This window comes from Solea solea, chromosome 17 (assembly GCF_958295425.1).
Source record: "Solea solea chromosome 17, fSolSol10.1, whole genome shotgun sequence".
NCBI classification, from domain to species: Eukaryota; Metazoa; Chordata; class Actinopteri; order Pleuronectiformes; family Soleidae; genus Solea; species Solea solea.
In genome coordinates this window covers 352,541-375,398 of record NC_081150.1, presented here as the reverse complement: position 1 = coordinate 375,398, position 22,858 = coordinate 352,541, and the positions used below count along the sequence as shown (strand labels likewise).

The 22,858-nt window shown below is 42.1% G+C and overlaps 3 protein-coding genes across 23 annotated transcripts in view; all 3 read left to right on the top strand.

Moving 5' to 3' along the window:
- fynb (FYN proto-oncogene, Src family tyrosine kinase b) overlaps positions 1-3,762 on the top strand; it is a 55,642-nt gene extending 51,880 nt beyond the window's left edge. For all 5 annotated transcript variants that reach the window (XM_058614435.1, XM_058614433.1, XM_058614431.1 and 2 more), the window contains 2 exons: positions 1,051-1,182; positions 1,850-3,762. In XM_058614435.1, coding sequence (XP_058470418.1) covers positions 1,051-1,182; positions 1,850-2,058 — 341 coding nt within the window. In that variant the 3' untranslated portion in view covers positions 2,059-3,762. The remainder of the gene's footprint in view (positions 1-1,050; positions 1,183-1,849) is intronic.
- Positions 3,763-4,282: 520 nt separating this feature from the next.
- On the top strand, positions 4,283-8,256 carry LOC131444218 (probable G-protein coupled receptor 139). The gene is made up of 3 exons (XM_058614454.1): positions 4,283-4,358; positions 4,722-4,809; positions 6,564-8,256. The coding sequence occupies exons 1-3, from the start codon at positions 4,311-4,313 to the stop codon at positions 7,571-7,573; spliced, it is 1,146 nt and encodes a 381-aa protein (XP_058470437.1). The 5' UTR covers positions 4,283-4,310; the 3' UTR covers positions 7,574-8,256.
- A 524-nt stretch (positions 8,257-8,780) lies between these two features.
- Positions 8,781-22,589, top strand: traf3ip2a (TRAF3 interacting protein 2a). 17 transcript variants are annotated; one of them, XM_058614449.1, is made up of 18 exons: positions 8,781-8,876; positions 9,242-9,325; positions 10,540-10,578; positions 10,609-10,717; positions 10,795-10,917; positions 11,666-11,857; positions 11,987-12,475; positions 12,580-12,654; positions 13,141-13,221; positions 15,643-15,681; positions 16,673-17,131; positions 17,761-17,911; positions 18,050-18,207; positions 18,282-18,370; positions 18,448-18,516; positions 18,592-18,696; positions 19,150-19,224; positions 20,417-22,589. In XM_058614449.1, exons 10-18 carry the CDS (start codon positions 15,666-15,668, stop codon positions 20,561-20,563), a joined length of 1,269 nt encoding a protein of 422 aa, XP_058470432.1. In that variant the 5' UTR covers positions 8,781-8,876; positions 9,242-9,325; positions 10,540-10,578; positions 10,609-10,717; positions 10,795-10,917; positions 11,666-11,857; positions 11,987-12,475; positions 12,580-12,654; positions 13,141-13,221; positions 15,643-15,665; the 3' UTR covers positions 20,564-22,589. The 17 variants fall into 17 exon arrangements, with proteins under 17 accessions (XP_058470432.1, XP_058470431.1, XP_058470433.1 ...); XM_058614448.1 differs by having other exon boundaries at positions 11,657-11,857; XM_058614450.1 differs by lacking the exon at positions 11,666-11,857 and having other exon boundaries at positions 10,792-10,917; positions 11,987-12,093; positions 12,346-12,475.
- The last annotated feature ends 269 nt before the right edge of the window (positions 22,590-22,858 follow it).

The window sequence follows — 22,858 nt, the reverse complement described above, 5'->3', positions numbered from 1 at the left end:
AAAGCACTCTGTGAGGAGCATCAACACAGACCCATCATGTGTAATATAGTCTCATATTGATCGATAGGCAGATGAGATAGCTTTATATTTACAGACACACACACACACACACAGCACAGTGATGCAGTATTGTGAGGGTCTGTCCCAGGGCTCCATCTCTGTGGACTCTGACACTGACACTCGTACACAAACTGAGAGCAACAGCAACACAACACAGATGCATTCTTTTAATTACAATCCTCATTCAATATTTAAAATCAAAGTCAAATCAAAAATAAATGCATTGATTTGATCCGTATGTGTTAATCACAGTTCAATTTTCAAGCAATGTTCTCCTTATTTAGGTTTTATGCCAGCGTTTCTTTAAAAGAGGACACACTGTGGTGGCTCACTGCACAATATAAATCATCACTGGAGCAAATGAATCAGTGCTCAATAAAAGTATTTTTAAATCTGCTATTTCCAAAAAATACCTTTTTGATAAATTAATCCAAACTGTGGATCCTGTGTATTTCATATTATATATGTATATATGTATATATATATATATATACATATATACATATATACATATATATATAATTGCCCCCAATACACACACACAAAGTCAGAGAATCAGCGTCTTTGTCGCCAGAAAGGGGAAACGTTGGAAACACACCTGTACATAGTTTCCATTTTCTGGCCTGTTTTTGGACATTTGAGATTATTTATTTTAAATTTAGATTTCAAATATGGTGTTCATGTACAGCTGGTGTTTCTTTTAGTTTTTCTTCATTCACACTATTTTAACGTGCAGTAAATTGTAAATAACTGCCAGATATTGAAGGTTATTCTCTGGCTCTTTTATGGCTAAAATAAGCAAATAAAGTCCCGACGGACATTATGAGGCTCAGGTGTTAGTGAACTTTACGACGGTCACATAGAACCGTCCACCCGTCATAGTGGACACAGCTGTGGACATAGAGACAGACACACAGTTCCTGTTTGGACATAAGTTTACACTCTGTACACTGATTGTGATGCCTTGTTCATCACGCCTCTCTCCTGCAGGTGCAAAGTTTCCCATCAAGTGGACCGCCCCGGAGGCCGCGCTGTACGGGAAGTTCACCATCAAGTCAGATGTGTGGTCGTTTGGCATCTTGCTCACGGAACTGGTCACCAAGGGCCGGGTGCCTTATCCAGGTGAGGGGACGAGCACGTGAGACTCAGCGTGGATTATCCACAGCTGTCTGAAAAGAAGAATGAACCCAAAGTTATCTCTGAACCTTGTGCTCTTTGTTTTTGATGCTAACACATCCCATTGTTTTTAAACTGTGTTTGTATAAAGAAATGTCACTTTTCCATCATACAGTTCTAGCTCTACGCTGTTCTCCATCATCATCATCATCATCATCATCATCATCATCATCATCATGAAACACACAGAGTTTCCCCAGTAACTGAATCATTAGAATCACACAGTCACTGAACTGAAATCCAGCTGAACGGGTTGAGATTGGGCTCACGATCGTCACGATCGTCAGTGCTGTCACTAAATCCTCCTCTGTTCGATATTGAGACTTTACACATGTCTTTGCTAAACCATTAACAAACATGACTTTCAAGTCTTTTTAATCTACACTTCAGCGTTGTTGAGTTTGATTCTTGTGTCGGAGGTCACGCTCATGACGACACAGAGGTCTGTGACGTCACATTTTAGTACCAGATACTGTCACTGATGGAAAAGCAAAAAAAACAAAAAACCAGCTGAATGAAGCTGGAACTGTATCATGGAAAAGTGACCAATAAGATATCATAGATGTTATTATGGTGAACTCGATGATTTCAGACGTCTCCATTTGAATTTTAGGGATGAACAACCGCGAGGTGCTGGAGCAGGTGGAGCGTGGCTACAGGATGCCGTGTCCCCAGGATTGTCCCATCTCTCTGCATGAGCTGATGCTGCAGTGCTGGAAGAAAGATGCAGAGGAGCGGCCCACCTTTGAGTACCTGCAGGCCTTCCTGGAGGACTACTTCACAGCCACTGAGCCTCAGTACCAGCCCGGGGACAACCTCTAGTCCCCCTGTAAGAAACCTGTGAGACACCTTGGCCATTAATATGATGGTGTGGGATAGGCAGGTTGGGGGGGCCTCGAGGCTGGGACCACACTGGCTGAATCAGTGCTGTTAAAAAGAAAACTCTGGAGCCTTGGCAGCTCGGCCTTTATTTTTGTTAGCTCAGTATTTCAGTCCCTGGTTGTTTAGTGACGTCTGAACTCTGCACACGGTGACACACGTGGAAGCTGACGGATGGAAGACGGACGCAACAACCGCCAATGAAATACCTGTATTCAGTGTACATTGAAAAAAGCTTGTTTTATTTTATTTCTTTGCTTCCGTTTAAGATTTTATTTTCTCCTGCACAAACAATTATAATAATAATAATAATAATAACAATAATAATAAAGGAAAAGGAAGATGAACCTGAGCGGGCACAGTTAATGTGTACATGTATTATTCTATAGTTCCTCTATCATTTTCTAGAGATTGAATTGAAAGCCTCAGTTTTCTGTTCTTTTCTTTTCCTCATAATGTTAAAATGAAATTGCTTTGTTCTGTTCAGAGTATTAACTATAAGCATGATGCAGTCGTTTCCTTACAGTCTCCACTTGTATACTGTATGTCACTTTTTTATGGAAGTAAATATGTCTCATCAGATTTTTCTTTTTTAAATAAATCCTTTCATGTTCTCTCTGTTTTTCAGATTTAGAAGTAAAAGAAAAACAAGAAAACTCGAGGTTTAAAATATCAGATTTTTGTTTCCTCAAATCAAATGTGAGCATGCTCAATATGTTTATACTGCTTATAAATGTTTATATATATATATGCAGTATATATATATATATGTTCAACGTGTTGAAATTTGATTAGAGTCAACATCAAATATAAGGAATGGTTTCAAACTAACTTTCAGCCAATCACACTGTGCTCCATTGGTCATGTGACGCTGATGCAGGAGGTGTTTATCCTTTTAAACCTGGGATACTGAAATGTGATCAAATCAGAGCATTCACATATTTGAAACCTTTGGGTTTTTAAGCCAGAAAAGTGAAAATGAGATGTTTTTAAATTTTGAACAGTTAAATTCCAGTGGGGGGGGGGAATAATCAAGTTAAATCTGTGCTAGAAATTCTGATTCAAATGTGGTGAATCTCAGCGTATCTCACTTATTATGATCAGAAAATCTGGTGTTTTTCCTTTTTTTGTTGATGTTTATCTTGAGGAAATGAAAAGGTTGTTTGGTTTATTTCAGCTCATCATCATCATCATCATCATCATCATCATGGTTATTATCTGTGTGTGTGTGTGTGTGTGGACAGTGATGTTCCTCTGACCCACAGCTGAATGCAGACCACTCATGGATATTTCTGTTTTCCTCTCACTGACAAAGTTTTATTTCAGGTTTCGAAGAAGATTTTTTACAGAAGATTGTTTTACTTTGTACGTTTAGAGGAGCTTTGGGCATCATTGACACTGAAGCTGATGATTTTAACGTTTGAATTCATGAGTTAAACCACTGAGTAGAAAATGGACTGAAATGTGATTGCAGATCGTTTCAAGGCCAATGAAAACCTCTTTGTTTTTGTCAGTTTTCAGTAGCTGAATGCTTATGTGATGCTAACTTCTCTCCTTTGTATCTTTCATTTCCATTTTTTAACATGTGTTATTTCAGTGATTTGGCGTTTGAAAATCAGAAAAGAACAATAAACATTTTACACTCTTTCCAAGACACTCATGTGAACTTTGACGTGTGTGCGTGTGTGTGTGTGTGTGTGTGTGTGTGAGGATCAGGGTACTTATCTTAGGAAACAAAACATATTTGTGGTAAAAGTTGTTGATGTAAAAAGTATGAAAAGCAAACTGTCATGTTGTGTAATTATTGTTATCTCACAATGCTGCTTTATTATTTTTTTTATTATTTTCCTGTTTGCATGGACACAAGTCATCGGAGTAGAAGCCTGAACAAAGACCTGGTTCCATCAGGACCACAACAACAGGTCCAGGCTGTTGTGTGAGTGTCTGGGCGTTAGAGGACCAACTGCAGGTGCGCTCCATTTATATCCATCTGTCTGCTTCTAGTGAAAAACACAGTTGAAGAAGACAATGTGAGCATGAGGGTGGTTTCACGTTCATTCTTGTTTGTCTCACGTGATGTGACTCCTCCTTCTGGAGGATTTATAGGAGGAGGCAGCAGAGACTGTCGCACACACACACACACACACACACACACACACACACAGCAGCTGACATGAACCTCTGTGGACACAGTGATGGTGTGTGATACTTTCACAGCTACAAGGAGGAACTATACACAGCAGGTACATGTTTCATTTCCTTCATTTAATAGTGATATTTTCACCAGGATGAAGATTCTTTTGTTGGACCTGAAATATTTCAGCTTTCCTTCTTTACGTTTGTAAAAGGTTGTTCCGTGTGAACCTGAAAGAGCTCTTAAATACACTTGTATCTGTGTGTGCTGTTCACGTGCAACACTTCAGTGTTTCTGCTCACGGATCAACTTTCTTCTAAACTTCTGTCAAAACATGGTTCCATTTCTATTATTCTATTATTCTATGTGGTGTTTATATCTCCAGAGCCTTAGATCAATTGCAATAGCTTAACAAATACACATGATGGTGTCATAAAAACCTCCGTCCATCCCTCTAATGGCTTTATTGCAGGTATTAGCATGTGGTGAAATGGAGGGAGCCGTCTTTGTCACTGTTCAGAAGATCTATTACCCTTTGCTGTGCATCATGGGAATTCCAGGTTTGTAGCTTGTCATCATATACACTCGTTTGCTGCTCCACCAATTATTAACATTATTATTCATCATCATCATCTACAAGGTTTGTATTTAAGAAGTGCTTATGACAGCTCTGTCACGACAGCTCTATGACGACAGCTCTGTCACGACAGCTCTATGACGACAGCTCTATGACGACAGCTCTATGACGACAGCTCTGTCACGACAGCTCTATGACGACAGCTCTATGACGACAGCTCTATGACGACAGCTCTGTCACGACAGTTCTGTCACGACAGCTCTATGACGACAGCTCTGTCACGACAGCTCTATGACGACAGCTCTGTCACGACAGCTCTGTCACGACAGCTCTGTCACGACAGCTCTATGACGACAGCTCTGTCCCGACAGCTCTATGACGACAGCTCTGTCACGACAGCTCTGTCACGACAGCTCTATGACGACAGCTCTGTCACGACAGCTCTATGACGACAGCTCTATGACGACAGCTCTGTCACGACAGCTCTGTCACGACAGCTCTATGACGACAGCTCTATGACGACAGCTCTGTCCCGACAGCTCTATGACGACAGCTCTGTCACGACAGCTCTGTCCCGACAGCTCTATGACGACAGCTCTGTCACGACAGCTCTATGACGACAGCTCTATGACGACAGCTCTGTCACGACAGCTCTATGACGACAGCTCTGTCACGACAGCTCTATGACGACAGCTCTCACGACAGCTCTATGACGACAGCTCTGTCACGAAAGCTCTATGACGACAGCTCTATGACGACAGCTCTATGACGACAGCTCTGTCACGACAGCTCTATGACGACAGCTCTATGTAGTTACTCACATAGCCATGTGCGTGTCCACACACACACAGACCTTTTATATCATAGATGCAGTGCATTGACGAGTCCCTCACCCGAACCTGAACCATCATGACTTAGTGTCTATTGTGTCTGTCTGTCTGTCTGTCTGTCTGTCCGTCTGTCTGTCTGTCTGTCTGTCACATGTGTTAAATGTACACGGATTAAATGAATGAGTTAAATGTGTCATCTCAAACCTGACTCACCTGTCTTAGATCTCAGGATGTTGCTCCTTAAACGCACAGTGGACAGTAGTTCTGCTGTTATTGATATGTATACGTATGAGATAAAAGTGTGTTTATTATTATATAAAGTAGGTGAGAGAGATTTCTGCAACAATTACTCTATTACATACTATTCTGGCATTAGCAACAACTGCCTTCACTGCAAAGAAACACACACACGTTACCTAAAGGCATAGATTGGACTTGTCTGAGACCACAGCAACTGGTGAGACTGTGACCGATGCATGTTTTGCTCCTGCTGCCCCCAAGTGGTCAGGCAAGGTTATGTCATGCTGACGTTTGCCTTTGACTCCACATAAAAACAAAGACAGGCAAAAACATACAAATGGCAGAGATTTATTTATTGCAATCTGCAGTGTCACCATTAAATGTCACTATTGGACCTTTAAATAAATGTGTTTTTAAACATAGAGAGATAGTGTTATGGATGTCTTATCGGAGCAAGAATCTAATTAATAATAAGATTAATTTTACAAAAACAAACGAGAGAGAGAGAGAGAGAGAGATTGAGAGAGAGAAGCTTATACTTGCACTGATGTTAATTAAATATAAATCACCGTCAAAAGATGCTTAAGATTTCTTTGAGACATTCTTTTGTGGGTCATGTTTCAAACTGAGAGACAGTAAATTCCTCTTTTCTGTCTTTCCCTTCCAGCTAACCTCTTCACATTCTACATGATCTGCTTCCGTAAATGTGGGATGTCCGACACAGCGAGCATTTACCTGAGCTGTCTGGCCATCGTGGATTCCCTCTACGTCGTGTGGGTGATCCTCATTGACCTCAGCCTCACCTTCTGGCTGCTGCAGCCCTTCTGGCATTCCCATCCTTGGTGTGGCATCCTGGGATTCCTGCAGCACGGATCACTGTACAGCTCCTCCTGGATCGTGGTGATGTTCACCATCGAGCGTTACCTGGTTCTCCGCAGCACAGCAGCCAAGCAGCACTTCTCCCAGGCCTGGGTCACTAAAGTGACCTGTGTGGCTATCGTCCTGGTGTCTCATCTGGTCTCTGTGCCACTGGGCTGGATCAACATAGTCTCCGACGTCAACATCACTGTGAACGGGGAGATTGTGACACTGCCCCGGTGTCATTACCGTGACGGGGTCTACGCGACTGTAATTGTTTGGATAACCATGTTCCTCTCAGGGGGAGTCCCCATCGTGTTGGTCATCATCTTCAACTACCTCATAGGATACCATCTCTGCCGCGCGAGCCACCTCTTCACCAAGGAGGAGTGCCGCCTCATGCAGGGGAGGTGCATCAGGGGCATGTTGAGGAGGACCATCCTGTTGCTGGGCACCGTCTCTGTGGCCTTTGTCGTCCTCAGCCTTCCTCGCTTCGTGACCTACTCCATCCTAAGAACCAAGTACAACTACTCCAGCTTCAACAGGAATGACTACAGAATTCCCATCAACGTGGCCGGAGACCTGGCCAACATGCTGCAGAACCTGAACTCCACCACCAACTTCATGCTCTACTGCATGGTCAGCCAGCGCTTCAGGAGGGAGCTGGTCCAGGTGGTGACGTGTAAGGACAAGGCCCGTGAGCTGGGCTCTGTTCTAACACACACCACCATGAAGGTCTTCTCAGTCGTGGATCGTAAGCCGTCGCCAGGCAGCAGACCCGTGACTGTGGTGCTCACCAATATCACACACACACAGTAGAAATGACCTTTTCTCACCTTCATCTTCTTCTCATTGTTCACCCATTCACACGTGCACACGTCTCTATGGTAACCATGTCTCACTGATGACGTTTGTTTTCGTTAACTCGTCTCACTCTTTTAGAAAAGGGTGGAATGTGCACTCCGGGCTGTGGGAGAGGGGGAGGAGTGAAATAATAATAATAATAATAGTGAAGTAAAAGTGTTAACAGTGGTCATATCACTAATGTCAAAGCGGTGTTTACGTGAACGTGATGTGAAAGTTAACGTAACAGCACAGACATGAGTAAGCAATGTTTTTCCCACCCGGCTGAACTGTGGTGTAAAGCAGCTCTGAGTGGTCACCACAGAAAGAAGAGAAATACACATGAATACACCAGCACCAAGTCTTTTTATCATGACATTTTTACACCGGATATTTAACTGTAATTCGTGTCCTCTGGATGTGGCCCCTCCCCCCGTGACTGGGGTCAATTTAGAGTGTCAACGGGGATCAACTGTCCAGTGACTTCATCGATTAGTGCAACTGATGGAGCAACAACTGTCTGGCATTTCCATGGTATCTCATGGAACGTTCACGGTGATGGAGCCATGTTGTGTCCTCCAGTGGCATCATGTGAAATGATCAGTGTCAGTGTCAGTGTATGATGTGTCATTTTCCCTACACTTTTTCAGTGGCGCCACCATGAGGTTGAGCTGCATGACTGCCATTAAACTTGATTTTGATATTCACGTCCCGAGTTTGACTGTCCTTTAACTTTTCCTCTTCAGCACGATTAGCACCATCATCATCATCATCATCTTTCATTTGTCCAATACATTTCATTGTGACTTAATACTATTATTACTGTGCTAACTAACACATATTAGCATGCCAGTGCTCAATACCACAACAACAACAACTGAATAGCTGAATAGTAAAGGCTGATGGAGATGGAGGAACGAGACAGTCTAACCCACACAACCCTATATATATATATATATATATTTATTATTAGCTTCCTTATTCACACAAACTGAGAAAACATTCACCAGCTGAATGTGTCAAATAATAAGCACTAAGTTTAAAGCGTTGCTAAGTGAAGAAGTGAAAGCATCAAGTACATTTCATTATTATTTGTATTCATTGTTTTGTGTTATTATTTTGTGAAGTAATAGTTCACTTAGAGCCACAGTTTGATTCACACTCCATACCAGATGGTGGCGGTAGTGCACCAAACACTACGGCCATCAAAGGAAGACGATGACGTTGACCAATCATGTGACAACCTGTGAAAGTCTCACAGTTCGTTTGTCGCTTATCAGTAAGAATGATTATTATTTCATTTATGTCAATGTTGTCTTTTATTCTGTGGCGTTAAAACAACAATGGGAGAAGAGTCTGCTGTTAAACTGTGTGTGTGTGTGTGTGTGTTCGAGTCCGCCCGCTCACTGCGAGCTAAGTTCTGCACAGCAACACTGAGCTAGTGCTAACACGTCTGCTGCTGCTGCTGCGTCAACGACGAGCCGTTGTTTCAGCATCTAATAGTGATCTATGTTGCTGACAGCAGTTTGAGTCAATGTATGCACTATTTGTGCTATATAATATATAGTACAAATAATATATTTATAAATATGCAGTGTCATAATCACTATATCTCTGGTGTGTGTGTGTGTGTGTGTGTCAAAGCTTCGTCGCTCACTGGATGATGCAGAGGGAGTCAGCAGAGACACAAAGAGTCACAACATTGCTCTTTTATTCTTCATCTGTGAGGTTTGTTGTGTACACGGAGCATAAATCATGGCATTTGCTGTTTCCGTTATCTTTTATATCCATCCTTCTTTTTGTGTTTCTGTCTGTCAGTGCAGAAAAGTCCTTTAAAAGAAGGATGTACTGTATAATGTTGTGACTGGATCACTGTGTACACCATGCCCACATGTTGAATCATAGTATAGAATAACTTTTGTGGTTTGTCAGAATTCCTCTGAAGACGACAAACTTTCATGCCTCCCTGTTGGATAATTGCAGACTGAATTTCTTTATTTACTTGTCACCTGTAGTTCACTTCACCTGAACAAAGGGATGTAGCTCAGGACAGTGTGTCCAGGCTGAGGTCAGTGAGAAAAGGCTCAATCTACATGATTGATGAGAGGCTTAGTGTCATCCTGCATGATGTATGAAGAAGAAATGAACTGACAATGAGTGAATCTGCTTTTTCTCTCGTGTCACAAAGAAGTCACTGAAACATTGGTGGTTATGAGTTTGTTATTCTAAGATTGGGATTCTTCATCTGTGCTCACTGTATTTTACTTGCTAACACAGCTCTGCATTAATCCAAGGGAGAATTAGTGGTTGGCATTGTTGCCTCACACCAAGAAGGTACGGAGTTGGATTCCTGGTCTGGGACTTTTTTGTGTGGAGTTTTATGTTCTCCCGCGGTCTGCGTGGGTTTCCTCCCACCATCAAAACATCTAGAAATGTTACCCACATTGGGTTGGTCCATTGTGACAGTGCTCCTCTCCATTCAGCCATCTGACCTTGACGTTTGTATAGTGACAATAAAGATGCTTTGCCCTTGCTTTGCTGTGCACTAGATCAGGTTAACTACCTGAACACAAATGGTACCTGTAGTGACCAGAGGCTGATCTCACCGTGGCTAGATCACTGCTACATCTTTTTCATTTGAAACCAGTGTTTTGAGATGAAAATGAGTTTCCACACTGTCTGTGTGAAGTATTCAGCATCCATACTAACACGCTGTCTAACACATGACCAGTTCACATACATGTGAGGAATCTCTCTGCATCTTTCCATCACTCACAGTCAGAGTGAAGTGGTCGAGCAGCTTGAGTGATGGACAGATTATATTTGAAAGTGTTGTTGGAACAGTGAGCTGGTGATGTGTGTGTAGAACATGGACAGATGCTGTGTGACATCATGTTTTGTTCTGTTGTACTTTACTGAATATTGCCGTGCTCCCGCTTCAGGTGACCTTCACTGCCAACCACAAAAGGATGGAGGCAGAGGTGAACAGCCTGCGTTCTCAACTTGAAAAGGACAAGTTACACTCCAAAAACATGCAGAGTGACCTCCAAAAAGAGCTAAATATTGCCTTCAGTGAAAACACCAAGCTCACTGCTCTGCTAGACGGGAAAGTCCCAAAAAGTAGGTTTAATTTCATACTGTTTATCTGAAGTGAACTCTTCACTGGTCTTCAGTAAAAATATTCTGTGTCTCAGAAGTGATGGACTCTGTGGAACTGGAGAGAAGAGTGAAGAGCTTACAGCAGCTCGTGAAGAAGAGGAGGCTCTCAGAGCTCAGCTCAGGAGACTCTGCCATGTAAGATGGACAACATGGTGAAGCAGGTGAGTTCATTTCAATCTGAGCTCAGACTCTAGTCTATACTATGACTCTACTGTAGGGTTTCACTGTGTGTTCATTTTAAATAGAAAGTCACTTGTAAATGTTTTTTCTAGTCTGGATGACCCCTCAAAGCTGCTTTACACTACACTTTTGCCATTCAGCCATTCACATCTATTATTGGAAAAATGACATTAAATTTATTTATTTTTGCAATATATATTTTTCGATATATAAAAAAAAAGAATTCTCTCTACGCCCTGCATTGCTTGATGTATGTAGACGAGGCATACGCAGAACATGGAGTCATCATTGCTGCCGGTGTTGTGGCGCTGTCTCTTTCTGTGAAGAGAGCACGTGGTGCCTGGAAAATGCAAATTCCAATGTCTCTGGTTCACCAAATAAAATGACAAAGACTGGCTTGTCAAAGATCCCAAGGATAATGAGTTGGCCAGATGCAGAGCGTGCTGCAAGTCAATATAAGTGGATGCCATGGGAGAACCTCCCACCTTAAGCTGTTTCAGCATGTTCAGTCCTTGAAACGTTCTCAAAGTCCTTGACTTTTATGTCCACCAAGGTGTGAGAACCGTGCATTAAACATTCCCAGCCTTCCCACTAATGACTTTAATAGAGGCTAATCCAGTGTGAACATACTTGGTGCCCTATCGTTGTTTGGAGGTACAATTCAGAGCTGCCCTTCACAAGAAGCATCTGCTTACAAAAACAATTTGTCTTTAAATGGAGACAATTTAGAACTGTTGCAACTCTGCCTGAGCATCAGTGAACGCATCACAGCTGAGTCACAGGAGACAAGAGAGCGTCTTCTAACCAAACCTACACCCTTGGTTATGTCACACAACTGCCCCGTAAAATGACACCATCGCCATCGCTGCCCGTCTCGGCTGCTTCCCGAGGCGATCTACTCGACCGATTATGAAACTTTGTGTGAGTAGCACTCACATACACACCTTTATAAACAAAGGGCCAGGTCGGAATAGACCGGAATTCCCTTTTAACGATCCTTGTCCTGTTCAGACATTACAGTTACATTACAGATGAGTTGTTTTGTTGCAGATTAAGACTTTGACTGAGGAGACACGAGAGAAGCAGCAACTCAGAGCAGAGCTGGAGGACAAGATGGAGACACTGCAGCGTGAGGCTTGTGATGGACGACTGCAACTGTATGCACAGTGTCTTATATGTACAGGAGTTTGGTCTTATCCACACAGAACCACAACTTTCCCTTTAAAGTCTCTTTTGTTCTTAAAAAGTTAACACGGCATTGTTTCAAGAAAAAAGATGATTTAAGAAGCGTTTTAGTGCTCCTTAAATGCTGCTTCTGTGTGAATAATGAACTGAAACAATTCTGGATTCTCCTGAAGACATTCTCATGTGTACAGGCCTTTAGAGTCTCTGCTGCCTTCCTCTCACAGGTGAAGACTTTAACAGAGAAGCTGCAGTGTAGAGGGATGATCTACGCTCTGTCCGAGCACCTCCTCAGACAAGGAGAAGCTGCTGTGTCTCAGTGAGGAGAGGGATCATCTGCAGGAGACACTGAACACTGTGAGACGGGAGAAGCAGGAGGACAAGTTAGAGACAGTTTGTCTCATCTTTATTCAGCAGCGTGTTCATGGTGTCAGTCAGTCTACTCTCTCTTTCATCTTCAGATCTCGGCCATCGAGGAGAACCTGAGCAAGCAGGATCAGTCTGAAAGAGAACAGAAGTCCAGTCTGCAACAGGAAGTAGGTCCTGTTGAGTTTTTGTTTCACATTTGGGCATCTGTTGGTTATAGGGGTATTTGCTGAAATGAGAAGTTTAATACCACAGGAGGGAAGTTTAATACCACAGGAGGGAAGGTTAAGTGTTTTTTCTACATGCTTCCACCACATGTGACGTCATGTGGTGGAAGTCACCAGCTTTATTAGACCCTGGTAGAAGATCCAATACCTACACTCACACACACACACATACACAGTACTGTTTAAGTGTCTTCGGGCCATCACCAGCTTTGTTGTTTTTACGTCTGTCAAATTCTGTGATCACTGATATTTAGATTACAATGTTGTAACTAAAGGTTAGTGTCATTTGTTAACACACCGTCAATGACTTTTACTTCTTATTCACACAGTTTCTCACTATGTTTGTCACATGTACAACAAAATGCAGAGGAAGTCTGGTCCAGATGACCCCGACCTTATCTGAACAACCACTGTCCCTGTTTCCGTCAGGTGCCGCAGCTTGAGGAGCAGCTCCAAATGTGCAGGGACAAAGTGACTCATGCTAAAGCTGAAGCAGCCACTTCACAGCAGGTTCGTCTACTGCCAAACACAACTCACAAGCTTTTATTTGACATCAAGATGTTGATACCAGGTCTGAACGAGACCTTAAGAAGACCTTGTAGATCTCATGTGTTGCTTTTTAAGGGAGCAGACTACTCACTGATCCTTTTACTGTTACAGTCACAGTGCAGTCAGCTCTGATTCTTTCAGTCTAAACTAAATGATCACAACAATCAACAATTATGCAGATTACTCATGTGACTTTCCTCCGTTTCACTGTCACACTGTTTCACTGTCACACTGTCAACTCAACAGATCACTAAAAACAAAACTTAATCCCAGTCTAATCCAGACCGTTTCTGTGAGGACCCACACATTTGTGCCTCGTGTAGAGACTGATTTAAAGCCATGTCTAGATTTAATAACACCTACTAGAAAACAAATCCCTTCTAAGAGACGTTCTAAAGTGGAGGATTGAAACCTTTGTGTGTTGTTGCAGATGTTGGTGCAGCCAAAAAAGAGTGGTGGCCTTTTATTTGTTTTGTACATTTTTAATAAAGGTTTTATATTCGAAGAACAATCTCAGAATCTGTATTTCCACAACATCTTTACTCTTACTTACTTTAGAGTCCTTCACTGGCCACACACACACACACACACACACACACAATGGTTTGTGCAGCTACTCTTGTTGGGACACTTATTTAGACAGACCAAACAACTTAATCCCAGTCTAATCCAGTCATAATTCACATCTCTATCCTAATTTAAACCAGAGATGAGGTTCTACCTCATTAAATTACTGTAAACGTGTTTAAACTGAAAATAATCTGAACACATTTCTGACTCACTGGTTTATTTCCGGGTTGTGTGGCCCATAGAGCGTGTGCGGTGGTGTTAATCCCATAATGTGAACGAGCCGTCCGCGTTCTCGACTTGCTCGGCGCGTCCATTAACACACCAAAGGCATGATGGGAGTACGCTACTGACATGGATTGGTAAAGCACTGTCAAAACCAACCATAGTGAATAATGACGTCATTACAGGTTTAAATGATCAGTTCAATGGTTCATTTAACTGACTGTGAATATTAGTTTATATATATATATATATATATATATATATATATATTATATGTGTTGTTACAGGAATTGTGTTTTCTTCCATTCACTGATAAACTGTTTGCTAATCACTGTCACAGAACTCAGGGATTTTAGATATTATTGTTGACAACATTAAGTACTTTTATGATGATTAAAAAACAATTGAATATTCCAATTCCAATTCAATATATCCATTGAATATTAACCATGAATATGATTTTTGCTCTCATTGCTATGCTTTTTATTTTGACTGTTTTTGTAGGTGGTTTATAAATAAAGCTAACTTATCATTATAATTACAATGGATGGTAAAAATATAATATAAAAATAAAGTAAGGGCAGAAAAGCTGCACACTCATATGATCATATTATTAGGAACAATAACAACGTGTTAAACGTGCTTTTATAACTCCACATTCTTTCACTCTAATTCATGTGTTCATCACATTTATCAGTGACTTTATGAACCGATCGTGACGATAAGACAAGCTTACATGAATTGTCCACCCAAACCAGACCCGGCCCAAACCCGCAGGTCCGGTCGGGTTTGTCATTGAGAACTCATAAAGACGCTCAGTTTTTCTTTTAGAGCACTTTTATACACTTATTAAACCCTCCTAACTGGACCTTTACTGGACCTTTAAGTCGTAAGTTGTTTGTTCTGCTCATAATACAAAACTGCGTCTTACGTTTCAGTATCATTTGTTTGTACTTGAGTAAGTATCAGAGGTGTTTACTCATGTTGTACATGTTGTTTTGTAAATGATTGCTTTCAGCTTGTTTGTTGAGCGTGATATCTGATGACAGCAGTTAAACCTGCCAGGCTGCACGATGACTCGCGTCCTCAGCCATAGGCTCTCGCGTCCTCAGCCATAGGCTCTCGCGCCGCACAGCATTTACATAAATGGGTCACAAGACTCCCGAGCTTTGCATAAACCAGAAAGGACTCACAAGCGGGAATGTTTCCTGTTTGTAGCAGAACAGGTTTCTTTCTCTTGTGACTGTGAGAAAAGGTAAGACAACAATATGATGTTTAGTTTCTTCTTTATAACCACAGACTTTAAACAAGACATACTTACTGTACATGACTTACCTTGTAAAGAAGTGAGTTTGACCTTTGTACTAGTTAGTGACGCTCAGGTTGATGTGTTACACCCATGTCGGCGCTCACGCCGGCTGAGTGAGTAGGATAAAGGAACGAGTCAAAACAACCCAAACAACACCGTGTGTTCACTTGTTACACTGTGTACACTGTGACTGAAACTCTCTCTGTGTGTGTGTGTGTGTGTCTTTATGAAGCTGTGCGCCTTTGAATTCCTTTGCATTGCTTTTATTTTCACTTTAACAGCACACACCGCCTCCCTGTGTAACATGGATTCTTTCACAGGTAACAAACCACAACACACCTAAGTCTGTCCACATATCTGTGTCACTCAAGCACTCAAACCTGCTCTCTCACGGTTCCCTTACGGTTCTCTCACGGTTCTCTCACTGTTCTCTCACGGTTCTCTCACGGTTCTCTCACGGTTCTCTCACTGTTCTCTCACGGTTCTCTCACTGTTCTCTCGCTGTTGTCTCGCGGTTCTCTCACTGTTCTCTCACTGTTCTCTCACGGTTCTCTCACTGTTCTCTCACGGTTCTCTCACTGTTCTCTCGCTGTTGTCTCGTGGTTCTCTCACTGTTCTCTCACTGTTCTCTCACGGTTCTCTCACTGTTCTCTCACGGTTCTCTCACTGTTCTCTCGCTGTTCTCTCGCTGTTCTCTCACGGTTCTCTCACTGTTCTCTCACGGTTCTCTCACTGTTCTCTCACGGTTCTCTCACTGTTGTCTCACTGTTCTCTCACGGTTCTCTCACGGTTCTCTCACAGTTCTCTCACTGTTCTCTCACTGTTGTCTCACTGTTCTCTCACGGTTCTCTCACGGTTCTCTCACAGTTCTCTCACTGTTCTCTCACTGTTGTCTCACTGTTCTCTCACGGTTCTCTCACGGTTCTCTCGCTGTTCTCTCGCTGTTCTCTCACGGCTCTCTCACTGTTCTCTCACTGTTCTCTCATGGTTCTCTCACGGTTCTCTCACGGTTCTCTCACTGTTGTCTCACGGTTCTCTCACTGTTGTCTCACGGTTCTCTCCCGGTTCTCTCACGGTTCTCTCACTGTTCTCTCACTGTTCTCTCACTGTTCTCTCACTGTTCTCTCACTGTTCTCTCACTGTTGTCTCACTGTTGTCTCACGGTTCTCTCACTGTTGTCTCACGGTTCTCTCACTGTTCTCTCACTGTTCTCTCACTGTTCTCTCACTGTTCTCTCACTGTTGTCTCACTGTTGTCTCACGGTTCTCTCACTGTTGTCTCACGGTTCTCTCACGGTTCTCTCACTGTCAGGGCCTTGCCCTCATCGCAGCGTTCCTGTTGAGATTGATGAGAGAATGACTTCCACCAGTCTGGACTTGGTCTTGCCGCCCAATTGCCAACAGTGCAGTGGACACACAGAGAGCAACAGCGAGAGCAAGAGCAACAGCAGCAGCAACAGGCAGCAGCACTACGACTGTGAGCCGCTCATACCAGAGAACCATCATCAATCCAGAGTCCCTTCTCATGCTGCTGCAGAACCTCGGATCACACACTGTGGACAAATGAGAGCCCCGCGACCCGCAGGTGTTTGGCCTAATGGCCTCAGAGAGCGCACACCGCTGTACCAATCGCACAGCATGGGGAACCACAGTAGAAACTGGTCTCAGGACTGGTCTCAGGACTGTTCTGCAGAACGTTTGGAGACCCCTCTCCCTCTCATGTCTGACATTGTCGCATCGCAGTACCCTGTCGCCCACATGCCTGTGCACAGTAAGTCTGTCGTTATGAACACAAACATTGATTTATTTATCTCAAACTGGTTCTTACCACTGGCCCCACTATTGGGCCCACTTTGAGGGGAAAAATTCACACACTTCCAGATATTATTAACCATATCGCTCTTAATTTCCATGAAAAGTCGTAAAGTTACGAAATTAAAGTCGCGAGAATAAAGTCTAAATTTACATGATTAGTCATTAGAATAAAGTCTTAATTTACAAGATTAAAGTTGTAAAATTACAAGATTAAAGTCTCAATTTACGAGATTAGTCAGAATAAAGTCTTAATTTACAAGATTAAAGTCGTAAAGTTACAAGAATGAATCTCAGCTGACATAGGGCGATAGGCGGAGTCACATCCATCACAGGGATGTTTTTGGACTGTGGGAGAAAACCCACGCACACACGGAGAGAACATGCAAGAACATGCTAGAACATGCAATAAGATGCAAGAACATGCTAGAACATGCTAGAACATGCTAGAACATGCTAACCACTACACCAACACCATCTAAATCTGCTAAAATACAGAACATAGAAAACAACAGTTTTGACAGACCTGGTATCCATGACAACACTGTATGTGATGGTTGATGAGAGTTGCCCTCTGTCTCTGTGCAGGCCCTAACCTGAGGCAGGGAGGTTCCCTCAGACCCTGTGCATGCTGCCTTCCCAAAGGCCTTCGTCCTCATCACAGTCATAACTCTCATCATCATAAACAGGATTATCCAGCAGATCCACACCAGCAGCCTGAACACAAGCAACAGTCCTGGTAGGAGGACGAGTCCTGACCTCGAGTCCTAAACCTCGAGTCCTGACCTCGAGTCCTGACCTCGAGTCCTGACCACGAGTCCTGACCACGATCCAATGTTTTTGAGTCACTCTCTGACTCTGATGATTCCTTTCACAGGAACGCCTCCGCACTTAGAGATGCTCCACATGTGCCTCAGGAACCTCCGAGAGATGTGATGCATGAGGTCAGTGTGAAGTGCTCCTTCCAGGCAGGACCAGGACCAGGATCTGCCACAGGGGAGATCAGGAAGACCATCAGCCTCCCCGAGGAGTGCAGTGAGTCACTTGCCTCTGCGTAAACATGCAAGTACATAAGGTTTTTCTTGCTCAGGCTGATTTGTCTTTGACAGGAAATGTTTTCATCACATATTCCGTGGACACAGCTGAGGAAATCTTCCTTTTCACCAAGTTTCTGACAGATCAGGGATTCAAACCAGCGGTGAGACCCTGCACCTCTGTCTGCTTTCTCATGATCTGTTAAAAATGCTCACCGCCGCCGCCTTCGCTTCTTCACAGATTGACATCTTTGATAATCCAATCCAAAGAATGAGCATCACTAAATGGATGGACAGATATTTAAATGACGTGAGTCTGAATCAGTTTTTGTGACGTGGTCGTCTGTGAACGCTGACCGAGTCGTTCTAAAACGTTTATTTACAGAAGTCGGTGCTCATCATCGTGGTCATTAGCCCCAAGTATAAGGAGGATGTCGAGGGAGCTGGTGATGACGACCACGGTCTGCACACCAAATACATTCACAATCAGGTCAGCACTGTCACAGAGTGGCACACACGCTCACACACTCAAATATGACGTTTGACATTATTTATCAAAGAAAACATGCCACTCTGACGACAATCATGTGAACCCATCAAAAAAGAGACAACGCTAACCCACGTGCTACTTTCATCACTCACAGGACACACTCTGTGCTAACACCACTGCTGCTAAGTCAAAACCTTATATATAACCCTACATATGTATATATATATATATATATATATATATATATATATATATATACATGTACATGTGTATGTATGTATATATATATACTTAGACTTTTGACAATTTGACTTTCTTCACTTTCAGTACACTCAAGTGATTTTTGAGGGGTTATTTGAGATCCTCATAATTACATTTAGTAAATTCAGGCTTAGAATAAGAATGGAATCGTTCTTTTGACTCATTTCATATCACGTGTTCTTATTGTCACAGATCCAGAATGAGTTCATCCAACAAGGCTGTCTGAACTTCAGACTGGTTCCTGTATTATTCCCTAATGCAACCAAGGTAAGAGTGAGCAACACAAACAAGTGTACAGTATCAATAACACAAATCCCATAAGTTTCTGTGCAGGTCGTAGTTTATTTGTTGTTGTTGTTGTTGTTTTTTCATTCATTTTGTAATCTTACTTTTGATATACAGCCATTTTATAAATATACTGTGCAAATAATACAAAACCACCACAATAATAGTTATAAACACAGTGACAGTGACAGTGCAGGACACTGTGTGGTGATCAGGATACAGAGAGGGAGAAACTATATTATAATATAACACAATGCTTATTTTTGTATTTTTGATACTTAGAGACGGTAACTGTTACAAACCGACATTTCCCATGAGATCAGTAAAGTACAGTCAGTATATGTCTGTGACACAAGCAGAACTGTCGTGTGATGAGAGGGAATCTAAAGCTTTCTTTGTTTTTATGTCTTCATCATTGTTTCTATTTAACTCATCAAACAACATTCCAGTTCTTTCCTCTGAGAACAGTCTCAGATTATATCCCACAGGTTCAGTATTAGGATTGTAATGCAGTAGATTATTCTGATCTGTTATTCATGCTGAACTCATCGTTTTCCATATTCTCCTGCAGCTTTTACTCCATAGACACGCACACGTACTTATGTGAAGAAAAGAAAATCAAGTAAAAAAGTGAACAACAAAAACACACAATAAGATTCTCGCTTCACCTAATAATTCCTGCTGGAGTAGAGAATTCACAATAACAAGTACATTAAATATTCTAAATCTGGAGATAGGAACCAAGGAGTTTTATAGTTTTGACATTATTTAAGTTATTGATATAAACCTATTCTAATGTTCCCAAAGGTTTATTGAAATTGTCCACTTCCAATCTAGTAGTGAAAGTCATTTCATCTCCATCACATATGCATTAAAGTTATAGTTATAGTTATAGTTCTAGTAGCTAAAGCCGTCTTACTTCTAGTCCCAAACATATACTATGTCCATTTTCTAGCATTATTTCCAGTTTTACTTCATTTCTTCTGTGTATAATCACTTTAAAACAAGAATATTTGGGAGTTTATTGGCTGAGAGTTTAATATGCCATCTTGTGTCTACAGCAGCATGTATGCATTTCACATTTAAGACTGCAGTTGAATCTCTAGTGTCACCGTGAGATGTCCCTGTAGTTCTGACATCCTGTGTGTGTGTGTGCGCGTCCTGTGTCTCTCAGAGACATGTCCCCACCTGGCTGCAGAGCACAAGGATCTACCGCTGGCCCTGGGACACGCAGGACCTGCTGCTCCGTCTGCTCAGAGAGGAGCGCTATGTCTTTCCACAGCGGGGGGCTGAGCTCACACTCACGGTGCGTCCTCTCTGAGCAGTGATTTGATGACGAGTGACGTTCCTGCTGCTGCTGCTGCTGCTGCTGCTGCTGCTGCTGCTGCTGCTGCTGCTGCTGCTGCTGCTGCTGCTGCTGCTGCTGCTGCACAGTCGTCTGTCGTCCTAACCATTTATGACGGAGACGTAATAATGACTCTCCTGTGATTCCTTTATCATGAACACACATAGAGCGAGGCTGAGATTCTGAATAAAACTGTAAAAAATGTGTCATTCACACTTTAATATACTTACAGCAACAATGATAAATGTATAATTGCATTACAAGTTGATTTTTTTAAAACCCTTTAACACCTAAGCCTCAAAATGTCTGTCTGGACTTTTTTTCTTCAAATTGTGTATCTGTTAAAATAGTGTATTAACAATTGAAATGATTCCGATACGCTCGGTGTTAAAGGGATTATTATTTTATTATTAAGTCTTCTTGAAGATAGTTGTTCAGCAGACACTCACTGAACAGAACAGAACAGAATGTCTGTCGTTATAAAGTTAATAAAGAAAAATCAAATGTTCAAATGTAATATTTTAAAATCTTTCCTCCTACATTGTTGAGGGTCTTTTCATGCACAAAAACTCAAAAACTTTGCTGGACATCAGGACCTGTTCAAATGTCCACCTGACACTGGTCACAGGTCTCTGTCTCTAAAGAGCGGTACCTAGTGGTGAAAAGTCTTATATATTTTTATTATGTCAAATAAATCCAATCAAACCAAATTATTCTCAAACTTCCTTCCATCCATTTTCTACTGCTTTATCGTCCACACAAAGAAACATGTAGAAAACAGCCTGTAATATTAGAATCCACATGTAATGCATGTATTTAACCACAAGATGGCAGCATGTCCCAGGTAATGAAAACACTGTGTAACTTCATTTCTATTATTGCTCATGTATGTCATATGTCAGCCACAGTATTGCAGTATTGCAGTATTACAGCCACACTATTGCAGTATTCCAGCCACAGTATTGCAGTATTACAGCCACGGTATTGCAGTATTACAGACACAGTATTGCAGTATAACAGCCACTTGCTTATGGTGTCATAGTGATGTGCTGGCGTCAGTGAGTGTGACTGGAATGCCGCTAAGCTCCAGGTTTTCCAGGGTCTGCTGCACGTGGTGGTGATTTCTATAAACACTTCTATAAACACGTCTTTCTCGAGGCCATAAATCAGATTTTTGGTATCGTTGTGGGACAAGTGTTCCACTCGCCTCGGCCTTATCTGCTGAGTCCAGAGCAGTCACACATTGAGGAGCAACATTAAGATCTTTGCCCAACAAGGCCTGGGTCATCTATCATCTACTCTGCTGCTTTACAATACTCTCCCTGCAGTGGCACGCACAGACATTAGGATGGGCAGGGGCTCAAATGAAAAGGGCACCTACTGCACATCGGTGGGGCACGCACCACTAGTATGCTGAAAGCAGACGACATGGGGGCCAAAAGCAGCGTAAAGACAAAAGGCTTTAAACAAACGTCCAGTGAGGGAAACTGAAGCTGGAACTGAAGCCTCTGATTGTGCTTTGATGCTGCAGTGGCAAATGAAATGAAAACATGATGAAGTACCACAGTGTGTTTCCTGTTCCTGTGCAGAAATGCATCTGGTTAGAAAATAAGAGTCCTCCAAAGAGGTCTGTTTGAGGGGAGCACTGCAGAATTGCTTGCCGTTGATTTAATTGCTGATGGTTCTCTGATTGTTGTCGTATTGACACGCTCTAATTCCAACTCTGATCATTGAAATGACTCAAATGATTATTGATGATTATTTCTTAATAATATAGGTGTATGGTTTACAGTGAAACCAGGCTGAGTCAAAGCTTCCTTATTGGCCTTGGTGGTTTTGATAATCAATCTGCACTTTAACATGGGCCTGAGTTCTGTTATTCTTTCTATTTGAGAATATAAGAAAGATTCACAGGAGAGAAACTGTGTTAAAGTTTAAAGAAAGCCGTTTTAATGCCTACTTTGATGTTGATTTTATATAAATAAATATCTGTTATAAGCTGCCGGTGATTCATTGGTTTTTTTTAATGGATTGACAGGTCATTTCTATACAGAGTGCACATGTGGCCTTAAGCAACAAATAAAATGCTAGTATGAATATATTTTCATTCCTCTGAGTTTTTGTCTGTCCTGCAGGTTTAGTTGAGACTTTTCATCACTTTAATCAAATATGGCATGCAGACACAAGTTACTGACAATGACTGGAAGTTGTGATCCTTTCTCTTGACTGTCAAAAAAAATGTGAGCAACTTATTGCTGAGACCTGTGGAGA